Source organism: Falco peregrinus, chromosome 1 (assembly GCF_023634155.1).
Source record: "Falco peregrinus isolate bFalPer1 chromosome 1, bFalPer1.pri, whole genome shotgun sequence".
In the NCBI taxonomy this organism is placed as follows: domain Eukaryota; kingdom Metazoa; phylum Chordata; class Aves; order Falconiformes; family Falconidae; genus Falco; species Falco peregrinus.
The window spans coordinates 25,508,852-25,535,804 of NC_073721.1; the positions used below are offsets into that span (position 1 = coordinate 25,508,852).

Sequence of the window (26,953 nt, forward strand, 5' to 3'; positions counted from 1 at the left end):
ACACATAATGCTCACATTTAAAAAGCAAGCAGAAATACCAAAGACACTTTCTTTTTTTAGTTCATTCTCTCTGTGAATCTAAGCTCCTTTCATTTTGTTGTAAGCCAAACAGAGAGCTACAGAAAGAACTTTGCTCTTAGAACAGCAACAGTTTCAACACAAAGAGCACAAGAGCAGTCCACAACAACCCATACTTCAGTTACACAGAACAGCAGCTTAGTTTTCTTCACAGCTTCTAACACCAGTTATCTGTTGAAATCATTTGCAATTTTGACTCATTGACCAATTAGGCCAAAACCCAAGTCCCAAAGTTTCTGACAAGTCCTACTGAAATTCACGCAACTGCTGTACAACTGGAGTGACAGTAGAAACACTTCTGTATTCCAGTGATAACTTTAAAAAACTATGCACTGTATCTTCTGTTACTACCAGTATGCTCCAAAACAAAACGCACCACTGAAGCACCATCAGTTCTTCTCAGTATTTTTAGATAACCCACCTTAGCTGGTACCTATACACCTCAACCTCCCTGAGGCCACTGAATGTGGTGCTAATGGGAGCATGCATGCAGACTGCAAGGTGCTCCTGGGTTTTGCTGCCTCCCCGAATACAGGGAGTAAGACCACACAGAGGCCACCAAAATCATTAGGGCCCTCATTGCTACAACCAGGATGTATGAAGAAAGAAAGGTATTTGCACAGATACAGTCTCCACAGACTGGAGGGAAAATGGGCGGAAAACTGTGGAGGTTTTTTCTTTTTGTTGTTTGGTTTTTTTGTTTAAACTGGAAGCCCAGCACTTCATTGATAACCTGAATAAATGTCCAGTTTCTTGAGTTATTAGAAGCCAGGAAAGCAAGGAAGGGAAAGCGAAATCTCTCTCATCCACATCTTAGGCTGATAACAGTTATTCAAAATAGCGTGATTTACTATGAAAAAGGAAGACACTGGGTATGTTGCAAAAATGGTTTCACAGGGTAAAAAATGCACTTAACTAAATTAGTCTGATAAGTCTGTTATGAACTGATTTCTCTCTTCTCAGCAATCAGTATGCAATACACCTATTGGATCAATGCAATCTATTACTGTGGAGAAAACAGAACTATTCTACTGTATTACTACACAGCAGTCAAAAAAATAACAACATATAAAACCTAGTTGTAGGCCCCACAGAACTGACACAGAAGCATCAAGACGAATCATGCATTCTTAAAAGCCTAACATAAATCAAAGACTCCACTTATCTTAAGAAAATTAATTCTCTTTATGTTAAACTGTACCAACTACTTACCAGTTTGTTATCTTGAGATAAAAATCTCCATTACTCCAAAGTTTAGCTGCAGAAGCATGTGACAATGCAAACAGAAGGTATCTACAGCATTGCATAATTAGGTAACCTGATGCGCACCAGCAGCTGTGCTATCTGGGGGAAAGGTTCACTCATAAATTCTATGATACATTTAACCTAGTTTCTGCACAGACCTTGAAACGTATGAACCCATAAGACTATTCCTGTAAGACATTATTACATTCAGAATTGAACACATTTGATTTTTAGAATCAAACTAGGTGTGAAGAGTAAATATCAAATCACAACCTGCTCCCACGGACAAGAGCTCAGGGGCAGCAAGAAAGAAAGGAACTCCTGGGTCACTGAGTAACATTTCCCCCCATTAAAGAAGACAACCAAGGGTAATCCTTTTCACATGCTTAAACCACCACCACATAAGGTTAGCAGAATCTTTTTACTCTTCAACCTTTAGAAAGAGATTGTGCCTGAATTCTGTTGGTTAGAACTTTCTTCTTTCTACCTGGTTCCTAGATTTATTCATGGCCGATTTGTGGATTCTTCTTTTGCCAAAACCATTTCAGCTTGTGCATCTCTCTTACAAGACCTCTGTTCCCTCAAATACAGGTACAGTATCTCAATGTTTTATCAATAATTTGAATAGTGGTATCAATTCTTTGATATCTTAGACATAAATATCTCTGATGAAAAATCCTAGGTTTAACTTTTCTTCCTGGATGCACATACGATTAAATCCTATTACTGAATTTACATTTTTCATTATTATTCCATTTGCATTGCTTGACACTTCAACGATCTAAGAACTTCCTGTTTTAATTGGGACTGGAAGAGGCGAGAGCATGCCAAAATTAGTAACAGGAAAAAAATAAATCAAAACAAGAGACGTACGTAAGATGTGATAGTATCCTCACAGCTTCTGAAAGCTGTTTATTAGAAAAGCTGATAAGAGCTAACATATTTTGCAATAACTATTTTACACAGTTCTTTCGAGCAATCAAAACATGTAGTAAAACAGAAACATTTGTTTTCCTTTGAATAGAAATAGAATATGTAGCTTAAAAAATTAATTATATCTACTTCGTAATGGAAGTTTCTTCAAAATGTACAAGGCTAGAACTAAATAAATCATGCACACACATCAGGTGAAGCCTTCCAGTTCATTTTCAGCTGCAAGCGCTTATTGAATGTCTACCTCCTCACCAGGAAAGGAAGAAAACCCCCCCAAAGACAAAACCAAAAAACTTCAAGCCCGAAAGCACAGAGCTGTTTGTTAAACAGGTGTGATCATCTGCACATACATAGTCATATCACCACAAACTGATTTCTGAAGATAGCACTAGGAGACTAGGTCATTACCTAGCTTGTGTAGCTTCATTAAAAAAAACAACATTAAAAAACAAATAAAAGCCAAACTTGCAAAGCTACAAGAAGTACTGATTAGCTATTGAGAATCTCATTCTTGGATCCAACGGCACTCAGCCCACCCAGCCTGACAGAAGTGATTCGCATGAGTTTCCCATTCCTGTCAGAAACAAGTTACCCTGTTGGTAAGGTGGATACGCAGTTTTAACTCAGAAGAAGCTGAACCACAACACACCAACTAAATCAGCTTGTTATGACTGGTCCTATTCCTTAGGCAATCCTCACTTCCACCTACACTAAAAGCAGCTGGAAACTTTCTTTAAGCAGCATGTCAACTGAAGAAATTCTTCAAAATTAAAAGATTGTGGGATATTCTAATGCCTTGGACAAAATTTCAGTAACAGATAATGTGTCACTTTTTCACTGCGTCAAACAATAGCAAAACCAAAACCATTTTCACTCTTGTACTCCTAACTAAAATATAGTATATAATAATAGCATTCCATATTTATCATCACCACAGATTAAAAAGCCTAGCTTTTGCACAGTTTCCACCTGGCCTCAGACAGTACAACATAACCATGCCATAGCCAAACATCACAGGTCCAACAACCTAAATATTGGCCAAAAGTGTTCTTCATGGTGAAGCTACAATTTCAAGTGTTTAGAAATTAACCATGGCAATTATGATGCCTATTAGTTGTACACAGTCACACCGCCTCAAAACACACATTTTTTGTCCCCTAACAAGTACCAACAGACTCGGGGTGACATGCAAGATGCTGATTGGAATAGCCACCCCAAAGCTTTATCTTAATTTAAGAAAAGCAATAGAATTCAGATGTCCAGCTGGCTTCTTCCCTGTGTCTGATGTAGAATAATGCTGTGAAGCACCAGTCTAGTTAACTGCCATGCTGAAATCTTTGTAGTTACTTGGCTACAAAGCTGCTTCACAGGGATCGATGAAGGGATTTAACTGCTCTCTTTCCTTCTTCTGTTCAAAGATCACATTTAAAGTGAACAACACAAAACTAGCAGGCTTTTGAAATTTGCAGAATTCAGACTGCTTCAGTATTTTATTCTCTTCTGGAGCATCTCACAGCATAAGGCTTCATAACAGACACTCTTCTGTATTCATTATGCTGTGCTACAGAAAGGTAATGTAAACCCTGGTCTCACAAAGGGTCTGCACTAATGATTTGAAGCAAAAACTTGACATAACCCTAACAACCTTGACAAGTGGTCTAGTTCAACTGAGGAAAAAACAATGCGAAGACAAGCTTCTCAGCAGAAGCAGCAGGAGGGTGAGTCTAAAAGATCTAGAGTTAGTCCCCAGATCCTCTCTCACTGCATGCTAATCAGCAAAGCACACTGGTTTCACAGGGAATCCTCCCTTCGCAGAGGGGAAGACGACTTGGGAATATAGAAGTCTGCCTCACTTTGATAGAAAGTAAATCAAGAAAACATATAATTTATAAGGATTTAAAGGAATAATTGCTGCAGGAAGATCAGTTTAATTTGTTGAAATATTGGGAAATGCCAATTATCTCATCTTTTCCACCATGCAAAGCAAATCCCACAATCAATATTGAAGTCTCACCTGCCATGGGGCAACTGCACTTCATTTTGCAATGTGTCCTTAAGCACAGAACAAACATCTGCAAAGTCCAAGATTAAATACAAAAACCAGTAAAACGGGACTGAATAGTATTCACTAGAGATGGATACAGTGGAAAGCTATGCAGTACCATTAGAATTTGAGTATAATTTAATATTTTTTTTAAGCTGGTGACAATGTACTACCATATTTTCCTGCAAGACTAATACTAAATAGCAAATTTATTCTTGTATAAGATAAGCCATATAAATTAATATGATCAGCAAGAATTCAGGTATTTTACTCAGCAAAGAAATTGCCCACAACATAGTTCTACAAAGCACTTACCTCACCTGCTTTTTTCACTAAAGCCAAAAACCCCACAACTGAAGACTCAGTTGTCATAGACCTTGGGCAATATAGCTAGTCACCTACACTCTTTACTCTGATGGGCTCTTTTTCCCCTCAAGATAGGAGGGAAATTCCAAATTCCTCACTCCTCCTTATTCAAGCGATTACACAAATCCCCAAACACCTTATTCTTTGCTTCAAACAAAACAGTTTACTATTATGAAGAGTTCAATATGCAAGTGCTGACCCTCAGCCACACCAAATCAAAATGTACACTAGCTCAAGTTCTGCAGTTCTTGTTCCTGAATGAAAATGTGAAGCTGGACAAAGACTACAAAACCAGTTTGTGACAGAGAATGATCTGGTCATCAATATGTTAAATTTGATAGAAGACCAAATTAACTATCAACAGATAGTGTTAGCCCTATGTGATGAATCAATACAGAGAACATTTTAAGGGAAGTGGTACGTGTAGCTCAGCGAAAACATTTAAAAAGCCAGAAAAGGCACCGGCTAGTAAGTAGCCCTGTGAAAGCTGCAGCGCTTCAAGGCTGTTTCTATTTTGCTCTGCTTACACACAAAAGAATTCTAAGTACTCATTTCAAAATTAAGAAAAAAAAAATCCAGAGTAGCTGAACGCACACTGCTTTCTACTGAGCAGGAACATCTTTCAAGTTTTGGCAGCGGGTAGCTGTCATCCTGACCATCCTTGATTGCCCTTTTGGAACATGCTGAACTTGTAACAAAGCAGCAAACATTTGTTGGCTTTATTTAAAAAGCTAGTGAAGCGAGAGGGGCAAGGAACAGAATACTTGTTCCATGGGATTGCTCTACTTGTAGAGCTCACTATGGAATTCAATAGCTCTGTACTGACATGTAAAAAGTTGGCTATGATCTAGTAAATAAAAAATACTGTTAATCAACAAACCTTGTAGAATTAAGTACGTTACAAATATGGATGCCTGGGACTCAGCCTTAAAACATGAAGCAGAGAGCCAGTTCACTAACACTTCGCAAACCAACTAACCAAAAGCCACAGGGGATGCCCATAGGCAACGTATTACCAATTTATCATGTTTGCAGCACAATTCCCCCCCTCTCCTACCCCCAGTCAGAATACTTTGCCCTCAGCTGCCAGGTCTACTTCTTTTCGGCATTCTGACACAGTCCGGGGATGTGTCACGCACGCAGCCCGCGGTCCCCCCCCAACGCACACGGCCCGACCCCCGCCCGGGCGTCGCTCACAGCGCTGCTTGGGCACGATCAGCTTCATGGGCGCGGCCGGGAGGCGGCGAGGCCGGCGGGACCCTGGGCGCCGTCCGACGCGGTGCTCGGCGCGGCACGGAGCTGGTGGCACAGCGCTGCCGCCCGCCGCCCGCGTTTGTGCCGGGCCGCCGCTCCCCGCCCGCCGCCGCCCCATTGGCGCAGGGCGGACCCGGCCCACGCAGCAGCGGGGCCGTGTCCGGGCGCCGCCGCCGCATTGGCCGGCACCGAGGGCCCTCGCTCCGCCCGCCGGGCGCGCCGGCTGTGGGGGGGTGGGGGGGGCGCGGGAAGGGAACGCCCGCGGCGCGGGAGCCGGGCGGCCGCCAGCCCCGGCCGGGCGGCGCTCCGCAGGGGGCGCGGCGCAGGAGCCGCGGGCGCGGCGCCGGGCGGCTGCCGAGGCCCGCCGGGCCGGGCCGGGCTGCGGCAGCAGGGCGCGGAGGGGGCCGAGCCGAGCCGAGCCAGCGCCGCCCCGCAGTGCCGCCGCGCTCAGCCCGCCGCGCTCAGCACTTACGTGGCCTGTGCCGCCGGCCCGAGTCCATCCTCCGGCGCAGCCTGCATTTCTTGGCCGGCGAGCCGTGGCTGAGCGGCGGCAGCTCCGGGCGGAGCAGCAGCGGGTGCGGCGCCTCCCCGCAGCCGCCGTTGCTCAGCGGCTGGCTCGAGGGGTGGAAGCCGTTCTGCAGCAGCCCGCCGAGCAGCGAGCAGGAGGCGGCGGCGGGCGGCGGCGGCCCCGCCGGGGCGGCGGGCTGGGCGCGGAGCTGCTCCCCCATGGCGGCAGCCGCTCCTCTTTGTCTCCCGGCTCAGCTCCGGGTGGGCGCGGCGGAGCCTCCGCTCATGCCGGCGCCCGTGCCCGCAGCTCGGTGCGCTGGGGATGCGGCGCCCGCCCCCCCCGGCGCCGGCGGCGCACGGCGCAGGCGTCCTGCCCGCAGCGCGCTGCAGAGGGGCGGCCGCCGCCCTCCGCCGGGGACGCGGCGACCCCCCCCGCCCCCTGCTACTGTGCGCGTTCCCGGCCGCTGAGCCCGGCACCTGCGGGGCTCTGTGGGCAGCCCCGGGCGAGTGCCGGAGCGAGGGACTCGGGGGGGGGCGCCCACTCGCCCGCTGCGGGCTGGCGGGGGCACGGTTACGCTGGAGCTGGCACCCGGTGCCGTTCCGGCGTGACTTCGCTCCCGTGACTGGGCCGGCCGCCCCCGTAACGGCCGCGGTGTCGCTTGCGCCGCGGGGCACCCACGGGCACACTCATGTCACTCGTGTCCCCACGCCTCGGGGGCCGCCGTGGGCGCTCCCGGGTTGCCCCGTACCGAGCACAGGTACCTGCGCATCACCGCCCTCCCCCAAATTTCTGGCTGCCTTGTCACGTGTTCCCTCAACAGCTCAGAGGGACCAGCGTGACCTTGAACGCGTCTGACCTCATGCTTTTATAGTACCTTGGCTTTTCCCTGCGCAGCATCGATAACCTTGTGACTGGGATTGACTCTGTGACCACTGAGACATCCAAGCGTGGAAACATTTTCTGAATTAAATGTATTAAATATCAAGTGGACACAAAACAGAACTGGGTAAACTGTGCTGCAGCGTCGCATGCATACTTGAAAAGAAACACTAACTGAATTTTCCTCTGCACATGATGGTCATGTCTTTATACAAACTGCCAGTCACTGTAAGGATGACTGTCCTTAAAGTAAAAACAGGTCACATAATGGCTCCTCCTTACTCCTAAAATTAGCACAGGACACAGGCCCTCCGCTGTAAAACACCTACAAAGAATAAAGTCATTCTAACTGCCTCCAGAATGGGATACGGTACTAAGAAATTGCTTCAAGAAAGGTAACGCAACATTCTCTCCACTTTTCAGCTAGGACCAGAACATTATGTTTAGGTACCTGGGAGCAAGCCACAGAAAAACATGGGCATGCAGTTGGGGAAATGATGAAAGTGTGTTCGCAAATCCAGAACAAGCAAATTTTCTTCCTAAAAAACAGTACCCAATGTTCTGAAGATTATTAAAACGCTCTAAATTGTCCTCATGTTCAAATGCTTAAGCAACTGCTGAAATTGCCAGCCCAAAAGTGATTGCCCTAAGGAGGCTTCCTTGGAAAGAAGGCAGGCTACATACATTTATTTCTAGAAGATGTAGTATTTCCAAAACTGTAAAATTCTTTGAGAACTCCCTAATTTACTGAATTATGTTTAAACTATGTTTAAACTGGTTTTCTGGAAGGCTGCTGCCTGGACTGGTAGGGACCTTCATACCACTTGTTTGCAGTTCAGGCAGCTGTGGCTGGTTATGCTTCATGAACTTTCCTTGTTAATTTAGACCTCTCAGGCCATGAGGAATCCTTGATGCTACTGTCCCCAGCTGACAATGGTTGTCCCCTTCTCCATCCCTGACAGAGAAACCAACTGCACATTCAGCCAGCCCGATGGAGAACGAGGGATCATTCCTGCAAACCTGTTTTTCTCTGCAATTGCAGCATAACTGAGAGCAGACATATGGACAGTTCCTGTACCTTGTCTGAAGGGTGGCAACTTTTTACCCTACTCCAACAAAAGCAAGACCACCTTTAATTGCACGCTTAAGACTCTTTGTGGCAGGATACCAGTCCTTCCACTGATTCTGCAATGGAATAATGTACCTGTTTCAAGTACTGTGCCCAATTCTAGGCGTTAAACTTCAAATGAAAACATCAAGTTTTGGTCTAGGAAATGAAAGACTTGAAGGGCTATTCAATTCTGGAACAGGTAATAGCAAAGGAAATACATCAGAGTTGCTGAGAAACAAGAAAGAATTCATACGTGATAACTGCAGTAAGGGAAATTCACTTTAGGTATGAGGCAGACATTCCCTAGAATGAACTTAGACAAGCGTTAGACTGCACCAGACAACTCAACTGTCCATTACTGCAAGTATTTGGGAAAAGTTAAATATCTCTGAGGAACTGTCTAAGTAGAGCTGATCCTGATTTGGAACACTAAGAAGGCATGGCCTAGACACCTTTCTGAGGTTCTCTCCAGTCTTTTATTTCTGATTAAATATTCCCCTAGTATTTTACTGTAAATATTGCACAATTATGCCCAGGACAGAAGTGGACTAGACTGTGCTGAATACAAGTAGTAGGTCAGGAAAATAGTCAGGATATGGTCCAAATCACTGACAAGTTCAGGAGCAGCGTAGACCAATACCATGTAAAAACAACAAATGTCACCTCAAATAATGCTGGATAAATTATAAAACTGGAGAAATGTTAAAGGCTGTACAAATTAATTGACAGTTTAATATACAGGGACAGATTTACCTCTGAGTGTGCAAGTCTCCCTGTTATTCAAAGCTCTCCATCAGGACTGAATGAGAACACTTTCCAAACTTTGTGTTGTGTAAAGATAGTTTCCAACCAATGTGCTGCTTTATCAGAATGATTTTAGACTCTTGTGCTGATGAGTATCACATGAACTGATTTCCGCACTACAAAATACCATCTTTTTCTTATTATTTTTGTTTACACTTGTTTAATTTTGGAGTGAGCTTTTAGAAAGGTATTGTATACCCTCTACATTTTTGATTTCAAATTCTTCAGCTCTTCTGCAATGTAAACTAAAACAAAGGGAATAAAATTAAGACTAGTTTTAATGTATTATGTGATCATCTGTACGGGTTTAAAATGAAGGAATCTCATGTCCTCAGGTGCATATAACATTGCTTATTTTGGGCACAAGCAAACTACAGTGCAATCCATTTGGCATTCAGGGGAAAAAGTCCTGGACCTTTTGCATTAATAAAGTAGAAAAAGAGAGCAGATGAACTGTTCATCCTGTTCTGCGTCAGCTGAAAGCCACAGGTAGAATCACAGCACCACATTTCAAGAACTCATTGCCTGATGTAGTGATGTAGACAGCCTGTGCTCTTCTAATATTCTACACAGGGACTACTTTGGTGATGTGAAGGTCTCACATTATACTCAGTATTTGAAAATCTGGAACATCTTAGAAAACATAATCCAGAAGAAATATGACAGAATTGATGACGTCACCTCCTCAGAACAGGACAAAAAGTAGAAATAAACTGTCCTGCTAGTCTCACAGTTGAGCAGTTGGCTCAGGACCTGCTGTCTGCTGGATTTTTATCGATACTATTTATGAGATTGCATCACAGTAAAACTGGCTGAAAGCAGGTATTGTTAAAAGGTACTGCACTCTCTTGCCTTCGTACCACATATACACATTCAGTGTGTTACTGCCCACTCTACATCCCTTTTATATTAATTTATGTTTATTTTATATATATTGAAGTTGTTGCAAATCAAGAACATACAACGTCTGTCAGTGAAGTCATGGCATGTATTACAGGTGCAGCTTCTAACCCTGTGGTGCAACCAAAGTAAATTTTTCATCTTCCTTTTATCCTGACTTTCCAAACAAACCCTGTGAGCCAGTTCAGTTTTCAGTCTAACTTGCAAGATAACAATCCAGCTAGAGGTGCAATACTGACAAACAACATGGAGGATGCTTCCAGTTCTTTCAATATAAACGTTTACTCAGGATTTCTGTCTTCCTTTCTGAACAGGAGTAGGTAGAAACTACTTGTTTATTTTGAAATATTTTCTTATGTATTTCGTTGTAGCGATCCAGTGGCAAAAGGACTACAAACACAGTACAGAACACAAACTGACTCAGAACAGTGAACAAGTCTGTTGTACTGACTCACTGCATATTACACATTGGCACGGCAAAGACTTCACGGATTATTCCATACCTGCCTGCACTTCAGACACCCAGCTTTCTATCACCTCTTATTTGTTTATAAGCACAGAGAGCCAGGCTGCAATTCCCTAACTCTGAGTCAGCTTCAGCAAACTAATGACTACCTTGTGGTTAAGATACACTGCCACAGGATGAAAAGTGCTGTGCTCCAGCCCTTACAGTTTCAAAACCAATGGGACTATAAAAAAAATAAATCCAACCAAAACCCCCCATCCTTTCAGGTATGTTATCATCAGGCACCTGGCCTGAAAGTTTTAGGAACCTATGAAGGTTAGCTCATCTTCCCTCATTCTGTGGGGGTCCTGTATCCCTGGTCTGAGGCTAAGCTAAAATAAGCATCAAACAGGTGCAGTCCACATGTAAAAAAATCCATTATCTAAGAACAAAAACAAATATCTTACACAGCACCAGTGGTGTTATTCTAATTTAAAGCCAGCCACCTATAAAGCTGTGGTCACATTTTGGAGAGAAGAGGTAACGAGGAGCATGTACACATCTTCTCAAATTACACAAACTGTATTATGCAATGCAAAGAGTGTAATTAAACTTCTGGCATAGCTGCCTGCAGATTTATGTTCAAGGGGTTGCTGGCACTCTGCCATTCCTGTTTATATTTCTATTCAGGTTACTTCTATGTTCATTCTCTTTCTATATTACCAAACAGTCATACTTAGTTGTTATTCAATTTTCCCTCTTTGAAAATAAAGCAAATACAGTACAGCTTAATAAATGAACATAAAAATATTATTTTTTTTTATTTTTTATAAAAAAACCCACCTTGCAAAAAAATCAGATACTGTTGATTTGTTTTAGGTATATTCACATCTCAGACATACCAAAAGGAAAATGCCAAGTCTAGGAGTCCAGTATTTCTTCCAATTTCTTTTCAGAACTGGGAAAAAACCCCATACTTCTTTGGCATATGCAGGACCTTTGGTAGACACATGTTTTAAATGTATTTTAATGCTCTTTTTCCCTTACTTTAAATTGCAGGGTAGAAGACCAACAGTCAAACATAACTATATCATGACAAATTAAAGATGTGTAAATCAAATGGGACAAAACAGGTCTGAAACCACATAGAATTCTTATCTGGCAAATGCAATAACAGAGTATTTAAAAAGGGACCCAAAGGGCTCTAGTATTATCAGTGTGATCACAGAAAAGCTAAGCTTTACTATGACAACAGCTAGCTAGCATAAGAATTCTGCTTTCCCAACAGAGAGAGGGGAAACTGATTGCAGATGACAGAGGAAGTGAAGGTCATAAATTTAGTTGTATGCCTAAATCTTTGTCAAATGGAGGCCAAGAAAGATTGAGTTTACCAGTTCCTCCCTGCCCCACCCACCTCCTGGTGCAGGCCCTTTTCAATTATGCCTTCTGTCACACTTAAACATAACCTGTGGATTTAATGAAGAAAAGCCCTGCTCCCCTGCATAGGGTTGAAGCTTATCTCTCCTCCGCTTCTATCAAAGGCAAGATGGAGCAAGGCACTCTGCCTAAGCAGGAGCTTGGCTTTGGCAGTTGAACAGCCCTTGAGGAATATTCTCTTACTTCATTTATTACAAGTAGGGCATAGGTAGATCTCCTGGCCTAAGCATGAAGCTGAGTGTCCAGGCAAGGCAGTATGAATGCTAACTGGAAAAAGTTGTCTGGACTAGGACACGACTTACGTATCTAACAACAATAGCCAAGACTAAGGAATAACAGTCAGAAGAGCACATTGGTGTAGTCTAGTCTTACCAGCCTGGCCATCCCTGTGGTCAGACTTTGCAGTGGCCCAAGTGGTTTCAACAGTTATCCCCTGGCAGTTCTGAGATAAGGTTAGAGATTGTGGTTGCCATCTTTCATCCCAACTGCAAAAAAGCACGGAGCAGTCACAAAACAGTGAGAATCTTTTCCTTCTAAAGCCTTCCCTGCCAATACCTCTTTCTCTGAGTCCAACTAGACAATTGCAACTTAATTCACAGGTGCATATACTCTCCACAACTTTAACCGATCCCTGGCAGAGCTGTTGGTGTCCTTCTTTTATAGGAAACAAACACCTTTAGTGCCTTAGTTCAGACATTTCAAATACAAGTCCCCAAATTAGTAAACATTTAAAATCTAGTCTTTGATTATTGCTTAGGAATACAAGTCAGTGAAGATAAAGTAAATGTTGGAGGTGAATCACTTTTTTTTTTCCCCATGACCTAGCTTCTGTTTTGCAGAGGGTTTGTAAAAAAGGAAAAGCCAGGTAATAGATTCAAACTACTATGTATGTAAAAAACCTAAAAATCTCATGTCAAATAGACTCTCCTTTGCCCTCATTTGCCCTACCTCATGCCTAAATATTTGCCTCAGTGTACTGCTGCTTATCTTTAACTATTAAACTTAAATATACAAAATGTAATTGGAAAACATGTAAGTTCACAACCCACTCATTGATAAATACTGTTCATCATCATAAAAAATGGTTGCAACAAGTGGCAGAGCATTTAGTACAGAAAACAACGGCCTTTGCTCCTGACTGCTCCCCCATAGACAATTACCCTCATGTACGTATAAATACTGGTTTTGCTTGGCTGTAAATGTCTTCACTTTCTTTTCAACTCAGCATTTTTATATGCTGATACATAATGCCATCAAGAGGGAAGTGACAGTTTCAAAACAAGCACTTCAGACAACAACAGAATGGCTGACAAGTACAGAAGACTCTCTCTTCCTCATTCAGCACTGCCACATCTGAAGAGGAAGATAAACTGGTCCTCCTATCAGTACTCAGCTGCATGGAGATTTTTTACTTGCATTGGTCTGTACTCCCAGAGCTTAAATGCTGACATGAAATTCCTACGGATATCAACAAAAATTACTAATTAGGTAACAACAGGGAACCAGACTTTCTGTGACTGCATGTGGAAGAAGAAAAAAGGCATCTCTCTCAACTATTCTAGCTAGACACACATACCTCCAATGCAGACAAAACTGGCTTACACCTCTAACCCAGGAGGAAACACACAGTGTCCATCAGAGGGCCGAAAGGACACAGAGCTTTATTTTCCTTCTTCCAAACTAGTCCATAGATGGAAATCAGTGTAAAATGGAATCATACCACACCTTTGGTATTTCTCCTCAACCACCTTCAGTAGCAGGGAAGTGTATGTCTGAATGAGCACTGAAGCACAAGGCTAAGTCCAAACACTACAACTAATCTAGAATTAAAACTTCAGTACTCGAACAATATGACGTTGCTTTTAGACAGATAAGACAAAGATTTGCTTAGGTTTTTGATGCTGAAAAAGCATTTAATATGTCCCTGTGAGATTAAACTGAAACGACAGACAATAAAAGTCAAATGCTAATCCTTTTAAAAATATCTTTTTTATCCATGTTTGCAAAGAATGAGAGTCTTGTGTAGGAAGGGGCCGTGCTGTAAGTGACAAATTTGCTCCTAAAGGCTCCAACTACCTAGTACCAAAGATGGGAAACAACCAAACATTATGCTAACATTGGGTTGGTTTGCCATAGTTACATCTTCTGTTATTTCTGGGACTGGTGACCTTTTACAGAAAATATTACAGTGAATGGTCTGTTCTGTGCTATGCATTTTGTTTTGTTCAAAAGGCCAATTTAGAACTTTCAGCTTTTTACAAGGTCAATACAAACTATGCACACACAAAAAAATAAACACAGAACAATAATCATAGACATCTGTCTTCTCATTAGATACTTTGTGAAAAAAAAAAAAACAACCCCAAAACAAAACCCACCAAAACTCGAACTATAGAAAGTAACTTCAAGTATGTCTCCTGCATAGAAAGCAACTTACATTTCACTGCAGGAATCTTAGTGTCACCAAAATATTTGTTTTCTTGTAATAAAACGTAACTAATACAAACACACACTTGGTCTAATGGGAATTTAAGACTCAAAGAGACCGTCTGAGTCATCAAAACAAGGTCTTTGAATCAATGATTAACCTGAAAGGGTATAAGAAACATACATACCAAGTACCACTGAGCACAAAAGATTTTGTATTATCTCGTAACATATGCCTGAACACCTCAGGACAAAAGTATTATTTTGATACATATAAAGTCCTAATTAATACACATTTATTGTTCTTTTAAACTCAGAATGATAAATCAGACTCCTTGATCTCATAAACACTGCTAACCAAATTTGTCATATTTATCCCTAATTTTGACATGAAGTCAGATAAAGAAGCTACACAGTTACTTTTGGTGCCAGCAATTTCACACATGGGAAGAGAAAACAACAGCATTGTGTATCTCCTGTAAAACAGAGACAAAGATACCTTTTTTGCTTACAAAACCACTGTATAGCCACTGAAAACAAAACTGAAAGGGTTAAGACACCATCTCATACTTTTTGCCTAACTGCTCTAAAAGTAGCAAGCATAAATTAATTTGCTTTTCCTCCATTTATAAAATTTGCTTAAAATACCAAGAGACACGTATCTTATCTTCATTCCATCTCCTCTTTGAAGGGAGAAAAAAAAAAATATAACAAGCACACAAGCCAGAAAGGAAGGCACAGCCACCTCATCAGATGAAGGTATGAGGAAAATACTGCTGCAGTGGTTATAAGACATCAGTGGTCATGGACCGCAAATACCAGAATCCTCACTAATTATACAACATGATCTTGTCTCCATTCACAGACACAACTGCAATGTAGTATAAGCTGGAATTGGTACATCTGACCTAAAATCATAAACCAAGAAAGGTCATCTGATTTATGACCTCCTCATTATTGCCAGTTTTCAGACCTTAGATCCTCCCAGAATATATAAAGCAAGCAATGCTTATATAAACCAAGTAATTTTTTGAGCGGATTGATTTCCACATTTTGAGGCAACCGCAAAGAGCACTGGATCGGCACATCATGACTGTTTTCATAGGATTAGCAAAGACTACCTAATCAATGAAAACATTTTTTAAAAAATTGTCTCTTTCCTGCAGAGGGAAATCAGGCTGGAACCCTAGTTTCAGTGAACTAGAAAGTCTGTGCTTAAAACAAAAACCCCTGATTCTCTGCCTCTATTCACCAACCAAGTTTAAATTTGATTATAAGCAGACTGATTTCAGTCACAGCACAGACTGGCATAAGGGAAAAGGAAGAAGACATAACAGAGTTCTGAATTTAAATAATTTGCAGTTTAGTGCTCTGTCAGATCTTCAGACACTTCAAAAATTGTGAATAACTGCTCTTCTCACCTCCCATTTAAAGAAACAAAGCAACAATGCTAAAACAAAAAGTAGTGAGAGAGCCCAGAACAGACTTGCAGACAGGTCTCACCTGCAAAATGAAACCCACATTTGGATCATTTGACCCAAAATGGAAATTAAAATACCCATGCCCCACAACTGAAAAATTTATTTTCCAGTATTCCAGAGACATTCTCAGATTTTTAACTCATTTGCCTAGGCAGGGTCAGTGGTGAAACAGAAACCTGAAAGACTTCTGTTTGAAAAACATCCAAATATCTTGATCTTCTTAAAAGGAACTCCCTTTTTTCTCAGCCAGTCACAGATTAAAGAAACAGCTTCAGTTCCCCAGAAGTTGTATTCTCAGCAAAATTGGCTATTAATCTAGCAATGCTTTGGGTTGGTCGATTAGCAGTCAAACATTTCATTACGCTTCATCAGACAGAACATGCTGTCTTTATTTGATATGGCAAGGCCCTGTAAAGACTCCTTCATTCTGCTTATTGAAAACAGGATCCATTTAGGTTTTAAAACCAACCAAACAAAAAACCCCTTTGCTTGCAGTTTCAGCAAACTAACTCATCACTATTAGCTTCCTTTGTTGAAGCTTCTTGAGCCTATTAGAAACAAGAAACATACATTTTCACTCCTTTGACATTTTGCTGTTCTGCTTGTAAAATTCAACGAAAAGCTACCTATTTATCTCTGCATGTACATCCACATATGTCATTTGGCTGTTACCAGTGTGATCAAAGTTCTAGGCACACAGGTTAGTGACCTCAAAACATGCTGTTTGAAGTTCTTGTTTGACATGATTTGTGTTACTCTCTACGTCAACAGTTATTTCATCTGTTCTCTACTATATATACAACTGAGCAAAATAAAGATAACGGAAACTACTACTCAATGCAGTTTTCTTAAGACATTCTCCTGTCTCAGTACAGGAGTAACTTCAGCTATACTAGCAAATAGCCCACTTCTTAAGAATAAGGATTTTTAGGTATCTGCAACAAACACGAATAATTTCTAATGTTACTAGAAACTCCCAATTTAAGAATCATATAGTTGAGAAACATGGAACATCTCAATAAAATTGCCAGACTTTCCTCTTTGATACTTTACCTGAAAAGCATTTAGAACTATTACAATAAAATTGTGTCCCATATTTTCATTGATGAATGTCCAACATGGAGGCAACAGCTGACTTCTTTATAGAAGAATATATGTATAGCCAAACGAAATTGGGTTCCCAGCAATCAGCAACACTGAGCTACAATATGAGTTAATGACACAGAGGAAAGACAGCAATGAAGGGAACTGGGAGGGGGAAAGGGAAAGATGAGCAACAGACTTACCTAATCAGAGGCCAGAAATCCCAAGTTTGTGGTCTGTGTTCTCTTCCTATCATAGGCAGGCACCGGCATTAGCTGTGGTTTCATGAGATCAGACCTGTATTGTGATACTACCTTACAAACTGCAGCCGAGGAAGGGGGAGGGCAGGGAGAGAAAAAGAAATAAAACAGAGACAGATGGTTACAGCCAACAATACAGTACTATATCCTTCCCAAGCAAAGATGGCATGGATCTTCCCATCACAGAACCATAGAATGGTCTGTGTTGGAAGGGACCTTAAAAATCATCTAGTTGCAACCCCACTGCCATGGGCAGGGACACCTTCCACTAGACCAGGGTGCTCAAAGCCCCATCCAGCCTGGCCTCAAATGCTTCCAGGGATGGCGCACCCACTTCTCTGGTGGCAACCTGTCCCAGTGCGTCACCACCCTCACAGTAATTTCTTTCTTGTATCTAACCTGAAGTTTAAAGACATTCCCCCTTGTTCTATCACTCCATGCCCTTGTAAAAAGTCCCTCTCCAGCTTTCTTGCAGGCCCCCTTTAGGTACTGGAAGGCTGCTATAAGGTCTCCATAGAACCTTTTCTCCTCTAGGCTGAACAACCCCAACTCTCTCAGCCTGTCTTCATAGCAGACACGCTCCATATCAACGTTCTCAATAATACTAATCAATTTATTAAGAATTTTGAGGTGAAAAGTTGATTCATAGGAATGTTCCTGTGACGAGGCTTTAATAAATCTCAGTCCCTGGATGAAAAGAAATACATACCACATTAGATTGTCCTTGTCCAAGTGCACTGCTAAGATTCTTGGTGGTCATGGCTGCTTTAGATACCCAGTAGGTAGCTACACTATCCATCTAAAACTGAAAACAAAACATCAGATAAAAAAAACCTGGCATGTGTAACACATCCTCAAGCAGCACTGTGGCATAATTTGCAGAGCATAGCTACATTTGTTACACTTGAAATCAAGTCTTATGTTTATTTGTAACAGCAATAGCCATCTGATTGAAACAATAATAAAACTATAGCATCTATTTCTGAATTGCTTGTCTTGGATAATTAAACTGCCAAGAGTATGAGTCATCCAGTTTGAAATGAGCTAAAGAATGACTCACTTCTAACTTTATACTAATACTATCCTTAAATTAAAAGGATTTCTGCCTTACCCCTAAATTGTTGCATGTTTTGGTTCTTATCACAAAGCCAAAACCTGCTTTATATAGAATATTTGGATTAATTGTTGGAATAATCATCTTTTTAAAACACCATTCAACCAGAAAGATCTTATGGTGCTTTACAAATGTGTGTGTATTCTTCACTGCACCCACGTATATGATGAAGCTTGGTAGTATGACAGTACTTGGCAGCACTATACAAAAGCACCTGACTGGAACTGCAATCACATCCTGTAATCTGTCGAAACAGCAAGGGGACAAACAGCAAAGATGCACAAAACTGAATTACTAACTACGGCATTTTGCCATTTACATTACAGTTTCTGCAAAATGGGGTTTATTCTGACTAGAAGGTCAGATCAGCCAGTGCTTTGTAACACTCATCATTTCAGTGGAAACCTTTCAGTTTCTTCAGATTTCAGCTGTGAACAAACTTTCAGCAAGGAGCCTGGCCTGTTTCAAAACTGCTTATCCTTGGCTGCAGCATGTTGTAATAACATCGGGCAGGGCAGCATCAAACTGAGAACTATACGCTGAACTGTGTTTGGAAATACTTTCTTACTCTGCAAGTCTGGATATGCCCAAAGGCTGCAATCCAGCCAGCCACCTACATATTTAACTCCTCGCTGAAGAATTGCCAAAGATGAAACTTCAGAAGCAATTTAGCCAATCTAAGACTACCTAAAAGAGAAGCAGCCCTGCCCTTTTGTCCCACCAGCATTTCTGCCTGCTCTTCTGCTGTCCCAGCACCTGTTTGACCAGCTACATCTACTTGCTGATTTGGCTGAAAATAATGGTGTAAGATTGTGTTTAAAAAATTAGCTGCTCATTAGTTCAGTCTTTCAGAAGCAACCGAAACTTCACGAGTTTTCATTATCTTTCATCTGCTAGTCCACTTTCAGGGAAGAAGGCTGTTTCTCTTCAAGGACTGCAAAGAGCACTGCAGTCTGATTGCATGGCATAAGTACAGGCTCTTCTTTTCAGAAGTATGACTTCATTCTATGCAGGGCAGGTATCTAGCGTGTATTAAGCTCCCTGCCTTCTGTTTTTCCTACAGGATGGGCAATGCCCAGCCTGAAATACTCATAAAATACAAGCTTAAAGAAAAGAAAAGAAAACAAAACAGACAAGCTCAGACTAAAATAGGAAATGCCCTGGGCCATTTGCTATTGTCAAAGAGCCATTATTTTTAAGTCCTTTAAAGATAAAGTCACTGCTTAAAAATATTTGTTTTCTGAATGTTAATTCCTTGCCTTTTTGTTGTGCTGTAGGATAACTGTGTTACCAAATACTAGACATTAATTTTGATATCTAAACTAACAGGCTAGTGAAGAAAACAAGGTTCCTACAGAGGGCAATTTGGTTACGGTTATATTGCTTAGCTGCACTTTGTAACGTAACTGCAAGAATAAGAATTTAACTTAGGCCTGAAACTATTCTGAGTGTTTCTCGCCACTGGCTCTACAGGAAGCTGAAGTTAAAACATCTGAAGGTCAATGGTGTGACTTTCCCACTCTAATCATATCTTCCCAAGTTCAAGGAGAAGCCCTGAATGCCCAAAGCTGTGATGACATTCTGAGGAATGGTACATTATGTCAGAGAACAACACTAGTCTCTGAGGTCAAGACAGACAGTTGACACTTGCCAAGAATAAGAGCAGCTCTGTCTTGGGTGTCAGAGCCAGAAAGATGAGTAATACTACATGGAAATACTGTAATGGCTACACTGTATCATATCCTGCTCCTTAGATTTAGCCCATGTTACATCAGCAGTAAGCTTCTTGCTCTTGAACCACATCTTTTTTAAGGTATCTTGTATTTTTGAGATGCCGAAGCCTCCAGTCTTCTGGCTTCTATGCAGAACTTTCATATACATCCATACACACACACACACACACCCCTTTAGTGGAAATCTCTCAGTTTCTTCAGCTATCAGCTATAGATCTGATAAATATTTAGATATACCTTGGCATCTTAACCAGTTGCTCTATTTCAGAATTGCATTACTCTAGACAAGTATGGACTTCATGTTCCAATTTATTTATTTTGGTAAGTTTCTAGTAAGATGACAGAGCAACAGTTGAGAATGTAACAAGCAACAGAATGTCTTTAGTAAAATTTTCCGGGACTGTTCTGAGAGCTCTGGAACCATTAAGATAGCTATTTACAGTCTATATTTTATGCAATACTACAAAAGGAGAAACAGTATTCTCAGAAAAGTAATCCTAAGGACTAAAGCTTGAATTTCTTACATCACGAAGAATTTTCATAAGCAGCCTGGAACTGAAATAAAACTTCTGAAACTTCAATTGAAATAAAACTCAAACACATGTTTCATTTTAGGCAAGTCAATTCTGAGATTTTACCTTGAAATGATGGTTACTCATGCTGGTATTTATACAACTTTGTGAATGATTGAAAAAGAATCAACAACACATGGAGAAAAATAAAGTTTTACTAATAAGAACTGGAATTTATGCCCAGCCCTTAACCTGGAGGTTACAAGCTAACACAGTGTCTGCAAAAAAAATAATTAACATCATGTATGGCAACAAGTGGCAACAGGCCTAGCCCCAGACTCAGAGCTAAAAAGACATTATGCAAATATTTGCAGAACTTAAGCACAGGTTTAGAAATAAAGAAAAAAAAGAAAAAAAAAAAAGAGGGGACATCATTTCAGGGTACCAAACAAAATCTGTTTACACAGTTCAAATACACTTCATGAAATATAAGCAGCATATACAGAAAAACACTTTCTGAAGTAGACAGCCAATGTTCCTGGACTCTCATCTGTCCTGTATCACCAATACTACCCCATTTTTATGTCCAAAGGATATAAGGACTTGAAATCCATAGAAAAATTAAGATGCAAAATCCTGGCTATGTGAAAACAGTGGTAAAACTCATACTGACTTAAGTACAGGATTCAGTGTATTATTCCATCTGTAGAGCTGTTTCTAAGAGTATGTCCTGAGACGTCAGTATAACGTTGACCAGGAGGGAAGACTATTGCACACCTAGTCAACACCATCAGGCTTCCTGCTTGCAGATTCTCTGTAAAGGTTTCCCGTTATGTGATTACCAGTAGCTCAAAAATGCCTGGTTTACATGATTCAGCAACCCAAATTGAGGCAGTGTACTGGGTCTGGCTGGAATGGAGTTAATTTTCTGGGGCACATCACAAATGCCCCAGAAACTGTATTTGGCAGGCAGTTCTACGGAAAAGCCACCTATGCAGACTTGTTCTTAAAAATAAGACAGCTTACAGTTTAAGAGTAGTCATCTTTTCTCAATAAATATACTTTCACAAAAAAAAAAAACCTTTGACTGTGTATGTTTTAATACTTTTTTAATAGTTTTACTACTGACAATACATACCTTAAACACCTGATAAGCAACTACACTATCTGCTACATGACTATGAAGCAGTCAGGCAAAACAGCTGATACATTTATAGGACAAATACTTGCATCACAGTGAGAAAACAGTTCTTACCATTTTCTCCAATGGAGGTCACTTTTGCTGTTATATAGCCTACTATGATATCGTCCTGTTTGGCCTGATCAGCTGTCTCGTGTCTAAATGCTTCAGCCCCTTTCATCAATAAAGAAGCAAATACTTAGTCATGACTGTCTTACAGCATCTGTTGCCAGTTACAGAAAGACCCTAGAAGAGGCAGAAGAAAAAAAAAAGCCATCTTTTTTTTTTTTTGCCTCCAGTTAGTAAAGGTTCAGTTTCCTTTGGTAGTAAAACATATATAAATATATACATACACACAGAGATACACAAAATATGTCTCAATTATTATTCATCTTGACAGCTATTAAATTTTACTCCAACATGGCCATTCAAATGACTAGCATATATCATAGAAACATTTAAGAAATATATTTTATCATTATTTATACTGTGATGATGTTAAAAAGCCCCTGTGAGGTTAAGAATCCTACTATATTAGGAAAACATGCCCTAATGGAAGGCCCTAATTATTCTACCTTGAAAAGCTTAGTGTTCATAATAATAAAAGTTTTAAATATGCATGGGTGGGTGAGGAAAATATATAGCACACTAAAAAAATCAACTGCATTACTAATTCCTCAGAATATTCAAGCCATTCACTTCCTTCAGTCACTAGAGCCAGTATAGAACGCTATGAAGCACCTCATTACACATGCTTCTGAAATAGCTGTTCAAATAAAAATAACATGAGAACCTAAGTATACTCATACACTTGGTAAGCGTAATGATCCAAAACACACAATTATGTCTTCAGGTACATTTTAAGCCTGTTGATCAGAGATAGAAGGTTCTGATTTCAAAATACTAGACCTGACCTTCAAAATGGTGACTACTTATATTACCATATTAGAGAGAATAATAAATTTTGAAACTTTTTTGTTTAATTACAAGATTTAAGAGTTTGGTTACAGCTGAAATGATCTCTTTAGTTCATTAGAGAATTATGAAATAATTTGAAGAGGGACAGAAGGAATAACCAGAGGGTTGAGGGAGAAGCAGGAAGAACTGGTGATAGCTTTTCTGAGTTGCACTCTTTCCAGAGACTGAAGTCTTGACTCATGCAAACTGAACAAAACACATCTCAGTAAATATATTTCAAATCTTCTCCTATGTAAGACAATACAGCTTCTGCTCAAGGAGTAACACTGTGTTTGCCATGCACAGCTTCATTTTCAAATGAAGCTATGAAGATTTAAGAATGATATGCTGAACAGATGAAACATCTTCATTATACAAAACTCTGACGTGGAACTAGGGGGCCTCACTGCACCTATGAGAAGCACACTCATGGCAGTACCTAAACAAGCCTTAACACAACCACATCTCTCTCTCCTCAGTGCATGACTTTTTAAACAACCATGACCCAGAGCACAGGAAACCCCAACACCTCACTTGCTGGAGGAGCCAGCTCTGGCCCTGGGAAGTTGCCAAAGGAGAAGTGTCAAGGCCCAAGTCCAGCACCAGGTGCCACAGCTTGCCTCCAGCTGCCTCTCAGCGATCCCCTCCTTCTTCCCCAGGCTCCTGGCTGACTATCTCACACTGGCACGTGCTACTCAAGCCCCCTCTTTGCTAGTGGGTCTATGATTCATTTTCCAGACTGTATTTTATACTCCCAGAGCACCTCAGGTAAGTAACCTCTGCAAGCACCTTCCAGTGAAGGTTTCCTCCCACCCCACCCGCAATCCTGCAATTACTCAGCTAACCAAATCAGCCACGAAAAAGCCGCAGCATTTGCAGGACAGGGGCTAGCAGAAAGCCTCTGCACCCCTGGGAAAGGGCACTGATGCCCTGGCCAGCCCCCCTCTGCTGCCCAACCCCCCTCTGCTGCCCAGCCCTGCTGATCATCTGGTCTTGACACCGTATCTACCTTCAGCGTGAAACCTTCCAAGCCAGGGAACACCCACAGCCGTGCCCAGCTCCTCTGGCAGCCCGTGGGCCAAGCTAGGTGCCTTCTGCTAGGGGTTGGCCCAAGAACCTGGCAGGGTGGAGGCAGTGGAGTGCAAGCTGTGGTCTTGCTCCTAGCTGAGGCGGTTTCCACCAGCACTGCAGGGCAAGCGGGGCTGGGGGGGCCTTGCAGCAGGGCTGAGGTGCTAAGTCTGGACATTACTGTGAGCCTCACGCTCTGGGCACCTTGTTTCACGTAATCAATCTGATATACGTTCATGTCTGTTTCAAGGAAGAAACACTATGCTAGTCAACTTGCACAGGATGGCAATGTGAATGTTTGTTTGTTTCCAGGTGACTGCCTCTCTCCTGCTTGGTTCAAGGGAAAGCTTGAACGTATGCCCACTATAGCACACAAACTAGACTGACAACCCAAGCTGTTCTTAAGTTTGTGACCTTAAAGTTAGTCTTGCTGTTTCAGATAACATGACACCAACTTCTACAGAAAACCAACAACACATGTTTTAGGAGGCACAAGCAGGCAACAAGCAAATAGGTAAAGAATCAAAAGTCAGCCACAAAAAAGTTATATTGAATGAACTGGGAAACATAAGACTAAAGAAGCAGCTCATTGCTTAAAAGAGATGATAAAGGAAAACATACCTATATTCCTAAAGAAAAAAAAAAGCAAATGAACAGCCTGCAAAGTCATGAGTTCATAAAATCAACTGTATATGCATTAGAAATAATGTCACCTGAAGGCAACTGAGAGGAATGGGGCAGTGAGGGTACCACTGTATAGGTCCAGATTAAAGGAAGTGTGAAATGCATCCACAGAACTATGCAAATAACAAGATAAAAATGACAAGCACTGCCCTGAAAAACAGGGGTGAAAAAGGGCTGACATGGCAGACTACCAAGAAGATAACACAATGCACCATCTTCCTCCAAGACACCTCTGTGACAAGGAATAGGAGCTTCCTTGCCAGTCGGCTCCAAATGACCCCTGAAGAAGGACTTTGTCTCCAACCAGGACAGGAAGGCAACACTGTCAGGGCATGGGGAAGCACAGTAGAAACACACGTGCTAAGGGGGGAACTGAATGAAGTACTTTGTTAAATCCCTGGGGAAGGTGAGTTGAGTACAAAGAAGCTGAAGCCAGTCCTGGTTTGGCTGCTGCTCAGACATGCTGAAGGATGATGCTGAGCCAAGTCCCAGCAGTGTTGACTGTCTCTCTCATTACTTGTGACAGCAATGTAAAAGATAGCTGAGATACGCTGTGTCGTGGGGCATCCTCTCACCACTCATATGAGTAAACTATCCACAGTTTTTGAATTCTGTCCCAAATACAAGGAGCATAAGTTTCTAAGGGTAAAGGTGAGAGTTCTAACAAGTAACTTATAAAAGAAACTTTTCCCCTTGGAGAGTGGCAACCTTGCTCCACAAGTTATAGAGAATTTAAAAAGAAAAATAATCAGATTTCTGAGATGAATGAGTTAACTGTTCTGGCAGCAGCTCCTTCTGTTGCAACGAATTGTCCTTGCACAAACCACTTTAAGGAGTATATATTAGTAGAAAGCCATAAAGGTTATTTACATAAATGGAGTTTCATCATCTCCCACTTCGAAACAGGCTGGATTAGTTATGCTGATCTAATGTTTTATTTGTCATGGTTTGTCTGAGGCTAGAAGTACATGTCAGATTGTGTTTTAGTTTGCTCTTTCGGTATGCTGAAGGTAGCCCTCTGAGATACTAGTTTAAATTATGCAGCATGTACTATATTATAAAAACAGTTTCATGTATCTAATATTCAAACAAAACCAAAATATTGATTGTACCATGAGCTTTCTTATGTCCTAAGTTAGCAAGAACAATTTTCTGCAGCCAATAGCTCCCAACTCTTTTAGGAATATACCTTGCAAAATATTCTCAGATCTTCAGTTTTCCTTTACAACAAGTGGAAGAGAACAACTTTCAGGTCTGCTCCCAGACCTTTTCTCTTTTTCTCTTTCTTTGAGAGCCATCCTCAGTCCCCTCCTGGTATGAGAAAGGTGATTTGGCATTAGGTTAGTTCAGCAGTTGGAATTCACTGTTCTCTTCAGGATAGAAACTAAGATACTTTTCAGAAAGTTAGCAAAAGTCTTAGAGAATGTCTATAAGAGCTTTTCAGTTTTGCTTGGCAAACAATTTCAAATTCAATATTGCATCATTTTCTGCTGTTAAAGCAGACCAACTTTTGTAGCATGGCCTGCATCTGAACTGAAATCAAGTATACATCTTTTACTGATATGACAGCCTCAGTTTAAAGAAAGATGGGATTTGATCTTAAAGACAACCTCATCAAAGCAGCTGATCCAGGATCTGTGTAGGATTATTCTTTTACAGAATTGATTGCACTAGAGGGCATTCTTTTCTTCAAATGAAAGACAACATTTGGTTTTGGTAGTTACTGACTACTTTCAAGTTACTTTTCCTTTCATTTCAATTTTAAACAGGCAGACATTCCTTATTAAAGTTCAAAGAATTCCTGAGTCTAAACAGAAACTTATGGTGACTTTTCTTACCAAAACCTGCATGTTTCCACATTCTGTTCTAGAAAAGGATGAGCTGTTTGGCATTATGACACTGTTTTGAGAATAAAGCCAAAAGATTTCTCTCATTGCTGTTTATGAAATTAAATCCCCATCATGTAAACCTGGTACCAAAAAATGGCCACCTGGAGAAGGTTTTAAACAAAGACACCTTACTAACTGTTTTCCACAGCTGTCACTCTATCAGTATTGTAACCCAGGGTAAGGAACAAGTATAGTCCAAACTTAAAACTGGAATTTCCCAATTCCATGGATCCCTGCTCTGATATAGCACATCTGCAGCTTGAGATGGTCACCTGGCCTCTTCCCTTTCACTAACTGCCAACACTGATTGTCCCGTTCATATACAGACTACAAAGCCTCAACTTGCTGCTCAGCCTGAAAAACGCCTGCAGAAATATCATCACTGTAATCACCCTGCGTATCGACAAGCTTGAACTTACATACATCCTTCTTGTCAGGCCTGAGGGCGGCAAGGCCCGGGCACCGCAGACGGCGAGGCGGGCAGGTGGGGCAGGTGAGGCAGGCCGCAAGCAGGCCGCAGGCGGGCGCGGCGAGGCCAGGGCGCCTTCCCGTGGCAGCCCA

General features: G+C 41.5%; 1 protein-coding gene across 6 annotated transcripts in view; it reads right to left on the minus strand.

The window, feature by feature from the left end:
- The window catches only part of PANK1 (pantothenate kinase 1), a 47,960-nt gene extending 21,011 nt beyond the window's left edge, over positions 1-26,949 (minus strand). The window contains exons 1-4 of one of the 6 annotated variants that reach the window (XM_027788859.2): positions 26,812-26,949; positions 25,693-25,814; positions 17,965-18,060; positions 17,199-17,317 (exon numbers count right to left, since the gene is read on the minus strand). Coding sequence is in view for 4 of the 6 variants with exons in the window: in XM_055805026.1 (XP_055661001.1) it covers positions 6,393-6,648 (256 nt within the window). In the remaining 2 variants the exon portion in view is untranslated. Of the gene's footprint in view, positions 1-4,270; positions 4,293-5,863; positions 6,002-6,392; positions 6,701-17,198; positions 17,318-17,964; positions 18,061-25,692; positions 25,815-26,811 lie in introns of those variants that run through there. The other 5 variants (XM_055805026.1, XM_027788858.2, XM_027788860.2 and 2 more) reach the window with 5 other exon arrangements.
- Between the last annotated feature and the right edge of the window lie 4 nt (positions 26,950-26,953).